The 8,844-nt window shown below is 41.9% G+C and overlaps 1 protein-coding gene across 4 annotated transcripts in view; it reads right to left on the reverse strand.

Moving 5' to 3' along the window:
* Positions 1-958: 958 nt before the first annotated feature.
* The window catches only part of LOC143294053 (ferroportin-like), a 22,799-nt gene continuing 14,913 nt past the window's right edge, over positions 959-8,844 (reverse strand). For 2 of the 4 annotated variants that reach the window (XM_076605468.1, XM_076605467.1), the window contains exons 6-10: positions 8,000-8,262; positions 6,079-6,295; positions 4,642-4,934; positions 3,527-3,695; positions 959-2,777 (exon numbers count right to left, since the gene is read on the reverse strand). In XM_076605468.1, coding sequence (XP_076461583.1) covers positions 2,470-2,777; positions 3,527-3,695; positions 4,642-4,934; positions 6,079-6,295; positions 8,000-8,262 — 1,250 coding nt within the window. In that variant the 3' untranslated portion in view covers positions 959-2,469. The remainder of the gene's footprint in view (positions 2,778-3,526; positions 3,696-4,641; positions 4,935-6,078; positions 6,296-7,999; positions 8,263-8,844) is intronic. The other 2 variants (XR_013056871.1, XR_013056870.1) reach the window with 2 other exon arrangements.

An 8,844-nucleotide genomic window follows, 5' to 3' on the forward strand; every position in this document is an offset into this window, starting at 1 on the left:
TCATCCACCTCTTCAATGTCCGACCCTTCAGTTTGTAGCATTTCAAGTACTTCGGCAACCCTAAAGCGTTGCCGTCACTGCCTTGTTCGCTTCACAACATTCTGAGAAGAGCCCGCTTTGCTAACAGGCTGGCATGCGAGCAGACGACCGGTCAGTGACTTTGTCAGCATTGTGTGAGACGGGCCACACATCCCAGGCTGACCAATCATACTGTTCGATTGTGGAGTGACCCAGAATAGCGCACTCTGCTTGGCTAATCACAAAATCACGTGTACAGCGCATGATGGAATTTTACTTTCGGAGAATGCTATTCCATTCTTTCGTCCGAATCCAAATACGTTTTGTGTAGGAATGCGTCAGCATTCCTTCGTCCAGAAAGAGTTAAGGTCTTGTGCCTGTGCAGCCTTCCCAGCCAGGCATGTTTTGGCCTGGCAGCATCAACAGGGAGGGGTGCTTTACTTTAGGCAAAACTTACAGCAACTGTTCAACCATTTGCTACCGAACTTCACAAAATGACTGAAATATGATTTTGACACGAACTGCTTACGTCTCAAGACAAGGATACATCAGTTGACTTGTAACTTTAAATCAAAAACAGAAATAGTAAAATGTCTGCTTCTGTCAATGTTGAAGGTTGTGTGCTATCTTCTTGACTGAAATGTCCGCCACTTTGTCTAGACCTGTTGCCAATTTCATCCCCTTCACTTTTTCAGGAATTATCAGATGAATTGTAAGACATATCTTCATTATCTGGGTCCACGCAAGAGTCCATCATGATTTCATTGAGCACTTACTGCTCAGTAAGCCTTTGAAGTTTTACCATATTGATATGGAAAACAAGATAAAAAAAAATGCACACTAATCGTTCAATTTTTTTCCCTTACCTAGCAGTTTAATGCATAATAATGAGCTGTCGAACCGGTTTAAATAAATGGGTTTCTTTGCCCGCCTGTCAGGCGGAAAACGGTGATCAGCAGTGCGCACCTCTCAGGAGGGCGCAGAGTTGAATGAGTTAAATTATGCTCTCATCTAAAAGAAAAACCCTGTTTCCTTTCCATCACCATAACACTGTCCCAATGCACAAGCAGTCTGTGAGATAAACATTTTCATTCCCTTCATTTGTCTCAACTTTTCACTGAAAGACTAAACACTACATCCAAACTGTTACAATAATATGAAATATTATCAGGGTCATAGTCATCAATCGCTATCACTTTCTTTTCATTTATGCTTTGTAAATACAAACCATGAACCCATCACCATGTTTGCATTGTGCAACAATGACGTTATCACCATATCATTTGTCATACAGCAATGAACTACGTACAATGACTTTGCAGTATACAGTCAGGATCTCAGCAGCATGCTCACCTCATGCAGCAATGAGCTTGCCATATAATATTCACATTTTACAGTGATGAACTTTCCAAATGTTCACATCATACAGCAATGAACTCGCCATATAATGTTCACATTTTACAGTGATGAATTTTTCAAATGTTCACATCATACAGCAATGAACTCGTCATATAATGTTTACATTTTACACAAAACAAATATGCACACACATTCTCTCCCTCTCTCTCGGTCTCACTAGATCCTGACATATTCCCATCAATTTGTTCTCAACACACATACATACAGAGAAAGACAGAGGCAGGCACAACAGACAGACAGAGACACTACAAGAGATACAGAGAGAACAGGTTACTCGGCACATCCTCCATGCACTCACTGTCACACATCAAAACACACTTCACCACCATCCTCACCTTTTTTTTTTTTTTTTTTTTTTTTTTTTTTTTTTTTTTTTTTTACATTATAGTTATTATTTATTTATTTCTTTGTGTAAGCTTATCTATCATTTATTCACCTCTTTTTTTTTTTTTTCTTTTTTTTTCCTCAAGGCCTGACTAAGCGCGTTGGGTTACGCTGCTGGTCAGGCATCTGCTTGGCAGATGTGGTGTAGCGTATATGGATTTGTCCGAACGCAATGACGCCTCCTTGAGCTACTGAAACTGAAACTGAAACCTCACCAAGAAGATAAAGGGAGTGAACTCTTGTAGCATAGCAGTTGACTGTTCTGCTGTGTTGAGCAAGAGAGTGTGGTATCTGGGTGTACAGCGAACATCAACAAAGCACAACACCTGTGTGTTCTTTAATATATGCTGTACGTTGACAGCTCAGTCAAAGGGTTAAGAATAGAACATTCAAGTCTTGGAATTCCATAGAAGATAAGTCAGAGAGTGTGGGAGTCTGGATATGTGCGCATCCAAACGAGTATAAAAATATATATTCATCTATTACAGACATGTAACAAATATAGACCATCTGAAAGTACAATATTGTGCTCTAAGCCATGGTGCATAGACCTATGCAACCCAATCAACAGGTCACAGCCCATGCACAGCTCAACTTCAATCCCCTGAAAAGAAAAAACGAAACAGACAGAAAAAAACCCCAATAAATTCAAGCAGCCTCAGGTGTCTCCGCATGGCCGTTCCGCCCGACTGCACACTTCTCCAGGTGGAAGAAATGCCCCCGCTGGCGCCTCAAGAAGATGGCATAAAGCAGCCAGCCGAGGCAGATGAAGAGGAAGGAGACGATGATGAGGAAGCCGAACACAGGGATGTCGGGCACCCCCACCACCAGCACGAACTTGAGCACGTCCATCAGCTTGTTGAGGGAGCTCTGAACCCCGTTCACCACCCCCCGCTCCCCCTCCACCACCGCCTCCAGGAACAGCTGGGTGATGGTCAGGTCCGCCGTCCACAGCCCTGCATGGGACACAGACATTTTTCATTCATCATTAATACTTGTGCAGCGCCTATCGTCAGGCAGAGACCAAGCTCTGAGCGCCTTACAAAAACAGAGGCATTCGCACAACAGGCTGACTACCAGTACTTACACAGTGCTTAGCTTCAGTCAGAGAACAAGCTTTAAGTGCATTACAAACACAGAGTCATTTTTTTTTCGACAGGCTGCCTACCTGGGTAGATTGATTGATATGGACACTTCTCTAGGCACTTTACAAACAGTCATTTGCACAACAGGCTGCAAACCTGGGTAGATTGACTGATATGGATACATCTCTACACTGTTTACAAACAGAGAGTCATTTGCACAACAGGCTGCCAATCTGGGTTGATTGATTGATATGGATACGTTAACAGTGCTTGTCCTCGGTCAGAGACCAAATTCTAAGTGTTTCATAAACACAGTCATTTGCACGATAACTGATACTTATACAGCACCTATTTTCAGTCAGAGACCAAGGTCTCATCCCTTTACAAACACAGTCATTATCACAACATGCTGCCTACCTGGGTAGATTGACTGATACGGATACTTTAACAGTTCTTGTCCTCGGTCAGAGACAAAGTACTAAATGCTCAGTTTATCTTCTCATCCAAATGACTAGCACACCACTTAAGGTGGAGAGGGGAGTAGGAATCCTGTACTGTACATTGGATTCGAACCCATGGACACTTGCTTCCTATCAATCCAAAACCGACACGCCACTCACCAAATCGAGCAAGGACGATGCCTGCCATGAGCATTCCCACAGAGATGTATGACTCCGGTCCCCTCACTTCTGTCTCGCAGGCAGTCACAATGCCACTCTCAGTGCTGTTGTCCGCAGACAGTGGAGACGTACCAATGTTGCTGACCACAGTGCTTGTGTTGCCAGGTGGCTTTGAACAGCAGCAGACAAAAATGAACATTAAAATCATCTGTACATAAAGACACCTTAATATCAAAAATTCAAAGTCTATATAACCAAACAATGAAGACAAATAAACAATGTAAAAAGACACCTGAAGAAACTGAAGAAAGTGGAAAAACAAACAAAATGAAAAGTCTTATAGTCAACACTCAAATACAGACATTTCGTTTGTTTCATTGTTCTTAGAACTAAACATGTCAATGTAAAACCACTTTTTTAAGCGCCAAATAATGTTTACTTTTAAAGCACACCCAAATAAGTATACATTCAAAAATATATTCTAGTAAGTATCTAATAAAATGTAGACATGTTCAATATATTATTCAATTTACGCATTGACATACTGTAAATATAATGTGCAAAAACCTGCATTACAATCCTTTTTCATTTTAGGTAAATGATGAAAATGCAAAATTTATTCTTAAAATGGTTTTAAAAAATATAATTCAAACATGCATGTAGTTGTAAGGGGACTGTAAAATATAGTTTTCTCAGAGTAAGGTAGGGAGGGATAAACAAGAAACATTACGAGAATGAATTATCTTCCTGAATGACGAAATTGGACAAGTCGTCTGAATGTGATAGAAATATTACTTGATTATTCACACAGTATTCCTGTAAAAAAAAAAAAAAAAAAAAAAAAAAACACACTAACAATAATAAATATAAACTAATGCATAAACAAGACTGTGACTGCACTACACATAACTATGAAACAACAATTCAAGAAAAAAATTACTCAAAGATCAAACTCTTTTTTTTTTCTAATTCTCATAAAAATATCACATACTACCATTTCAATATTTAAGATGTGATGATATTTAGAAAAAATGGAGATAACCAAAAGAAAAGAAAAGAAAAGAAAATGAAAGTAAAATAAATATTGTAAATACTAAAGAAGCAAGAAATCTTACCAGAACAGTCGACACCCTAGGAGGATCCACTGTCACATTGTAGCACTGCAGACGGGATTCCTTAGGGTTGATGTAATACAGTGGGTCGAACGGGGACCCTGGCATCCACACAGACACCACACACAGGATCAGACAGGTCACCTCACAGGACAGGGCGAAGATCCCTGTGCGCACTAGACCCAGTCGACGTCGCATGATGGGGTAAGCGAACGTTCCCAGAATGCCGAACACTGCAGAGGCGCCCATCAAGACACCCAGGATGGACTCTGAGACACCCTGTGTCACAGCGTAAGCTGCGAAAACAAATGTGGAGATATAGTTTCGGTTTCGTGTTCACTGAGGTGTCAAAAGTATGTGGACTGATCCATGTACACTACACCACATCTGCTGTTTAGATGGTAGAAAAAAAAGTTCTTAAGTTTCGATAATGGTAACGAAATTGCTTATATGCTTGTATACATTCAGGGGTGTGTGCATATCAGTAAGAATGATTATATCTGTCCCTGTATGTGTCCACACATGCGAGCATGGGTGTAAATTTCACACTGCCTCTTAAAGAGAGTTGTATACTCCAAATCCACTGTGGTATTTGAGACTTATCAGAAGTGATGTTATCAAAACCATGCATGCAGACACTCATGTGCTGTGTTTATTGGCATAGTACACACTCACCCACAGCGATGTTATCAAAGCTGTGACACAGTGACTACTCACCCACAGCGATGTCATCAAAGCTGTGTTCACTGACAGTGACTACCCAACCACAGTGATCATTACCAAAGCTGTGACACACTGACTACCCACCCACAGTGATGTCATCAAAGCTGTGTTCACTGACACACTGACTACCCACCCACAGTGATGTCATCAAAGCTGTGTTCACTGACACACTGACTACTCAGCCGAGAGGTAAAAGCATAGGACTTTCAATCTGAGGGTCCCAGGTTTCAATCTTTGTAACAGTGCCTGGTGGGTAAAGCGTGGAGACTTTTCTGATCTCCCAGGGTCAACAAATGTGCAGACCTGCTTGTGCCCAAACCCCCTTCGTGTGTATACACATGCAGAAGATCAAATACGCACGTTAAAGATCCTGTAATCTATGTAAGCATTTGGTGGGTTATGGAAACAAGAACATACCCAGCATGCACACCCACAAAAATGGAGTATGGCAGCCTACATGGTGGGGTAAATAAACAAAACGGTCATACACGTAAATTGTTTCAAGTCTGTCTGAGTGTGTATGTGTGAGTGCCTGAAATCTGAAAGACACAGAAAACAAATGATGAATGCTCCGCAATGGCAGCTGTCAGTCGGCTCTACCCAGGTAGGCAGCCTGTTGTGCAAATAACCCCATGTTTGTAAAGCGCTTAGAGCGTGGTCTCCGACCGAGGATAGGCACTATATAAGTATCCATACCATTCATTCATTCATACTCACCCACAGTGATGTTATCAAAGCCCAGCACAGTCATGTACAGACAGGCCAGCGCCATTCCCGCCAGGGCCACACTGTATCTCATGTAGGTCCGCCACCCGCGGTACAGAGCCAGGAAGCGGGAACAGATGAGCATGTTGCCACAGCCACCCCTCCCCTCCTTCCCCTCCTCCTCCTTCTTGTCCTTGATCACCACGTCCACTGCCTGTGTGTCGTCATCCTGTCACATAACTGCATTTTTAAGTCCAACCAAAAGCATGTCTTCACATCACACACACACAAGTAATGGGTGTTTAGACAAAATCCTGGCTGATCTCCGGTACAATTCATCTCTAACCCAACCTCGTGAAAAGGTAAACTGTGACAGGAAACTTCAATCAGAAAAAAACAAAGTAACTAGGATTGCTGTCCTGACTCTGCCAAACACTGATAAAAGAATAAGATTAACTTATCTCCTCTAGTGTGAAGCAAAAACAACACCACACTGGGGGGTCTGGGAGGCAAAGCCCCCCTGAAGCTGACAAAACAACCCCAGGAACTGTGCTGGAATCACCAATATTTCAGCGTTCTGCAGAAGTCCATATTAACTTATTTTTTAACATGCCGAGCGGGAGGAAGGTGGTGGAATGGTTAAGACGCTTTTCTCCCAGTACAGTATTCGTGAGGGTCTGGGTTTGAATCTCGCTCTCACCCTTTCTCCCAAATTTGACTGGAAAATCAAACTGAGCATCTAGTCATTCAGGTGAGATGATAATCCAAGGTCCCGTGTACAACACACACTTGGCGCACTAAAAACGAACCTACCGTTACAAGATTGAGTGTTATCCTCTGGCAAAATTCTGTAGACAAAATCCACTCTGATAGATACACATTTATACATGCATTCACTGGCCTGACTACAGCGCTTGATTATGCTGCTGCCTTGAGAAACTGAAACTGAAATTGCAGGGTCTTCCACGCATGCACACACTCACACAAATCTGGTATTACTTTCTTGGAAACACACTACTGAAAAGGGTTTGTGGACCAAGTATTTGCAGTGGTCTGTATGGAATTCTTCCGGTGTCAGAGGAGAGAACCAGTGGAAAAATCCAAAATGCAAATAAATCTTTAAAAGTCAAAACATGGAGCAGACTACGGATCAACTCATTGTTTTATTGATAAGCTTTCAGGGAAGTGAACCCGTGTGAAAATCTAAGGCTGAAGATAAATCTTTAAAAGTCCAAACATGGAGCATATCAGAGACTGATTCGCCATTTCATTGACAAACTATCAGAGTGTTCAAAATGCTACAGCTCGCCTTGTATTTGATGCTTCTAAGAAAACCCACATTCTACCTTTGCTGGCTAAACTCCACTGGCTTAATATTACTCAGAGAAGTGATTATAAAAATGTCTTGCTTGTGTTTCAATACTTTTGGGGAGCACATCCCCTAAGGACTTGTCTGATCTCGTTCAACTTTATGTTCCATACTGTTTATCTCAATCATCTGCTGATTCAAGTTTTCTTTGTATCCGACACTGTTAAAAGAAATTACAAGGACAGGGTGCATTTTCATACACTGGTCCTATCACCTGGAATATACTTCCCGAACAAAGTCATCATGAAACAAAATGTCAGTTCAAATCTCAAAAAATGAGTACAGATTGCTTTCATGGATGTCTATGTACTGGAGTGTGACTTGTGTGATATATGAATGAAGAATAATATGGATACTTGTATAGTGCCTATCCTCAGTCTGAGACCAAGCTCTAAGCACTTTACAAACACGAGATCATTTGCACAACAGGCTGCTTACTTGGGTAGAGCCGACTGACGGCTGCCATTGTGGGGCACTCATCATTTGTTTCCTGTGTCATTCAATCAGATTTCAGGCATGCACACATACACACTCAGACAGACACAAACTTGGTACCCAACTCACCTCTTTGTCTTTGTCACCATCACGTTTTGAGTACATCACGCTGCTGCCTGCTTCACCTGCTTCAGGGGAGTTCACACTTGTGCTGTTGTCCTCTGGTTTATCAACATCTGAAGTTAACGCAACATCAGTGCTGGCATTCTCTGCTTTATTGGTGTCTGAGGTCAAGGCGACATCATCTTTGTTGTCGGAGGCAAGGCCACTGTCAGGTGTTTCCGCTGCCATGTTTACCTCCATTTCTTCTTCTGCTTCAATGCCTGGGGTTTCTGGAAAAGATGAATAAATATATACATAAATGAAAAAAAAATTAAATAAGGAAATAAATAAATAAATACATAAATAGACTGACAGACAAACACACCGACAGACAGACAAATAAATAAATAAAGAAGTAAGTCAGGAGAAACTTGTCTGAAACTCTTCTTCTTCTTCTTCTTCGTTCGAGGGCTGCAGCTCCTACGTTCACTCATACGTACTGGATTGGGCTGTTACGTGTTTGACCATTTTTACCCCTCCCCCCCCATGTAGGCAGCCATACTCCATTGTCAGGGGTGTGCATACTGGCTACCTTCTTGTTTCCATAACCCACCGAACGCTGACATGGATTACAGGATCTTTAGTATGCACATTTGATCTTCTGCTTGCGTATATACATGAAGGGGGGTTCAGGCACTTGCAGGCCTGCACGTATGCTGACCTGGGAGATCAGAAAAATCTCCACCCTTTACCCACCAGGCGCCATTACCGAGATTGTCTGACGCTCAGAATACCACACTGACAATGTCTGGGGAAACTGCTGTGATGTTCAAAATTAGACTGAGAAGCATTGACTTTCCAACAAAACAAAA

The sequence above is a fragment of the Babylonia areolata genome, chromosome 19 (genome assembly GCF_041734735.1).
Source record: "Babylonia areolata isolate BAREFJ2019XMU chromosome 19, ASM4173473v1, whole genome shotgun sequence".
Lineage (NCBI taxonomy): Eukaryota > Metazoa > Mollusca > Gastropoda > Neogastropoda > Buccinidae > Babylonia > Babylonia areolata.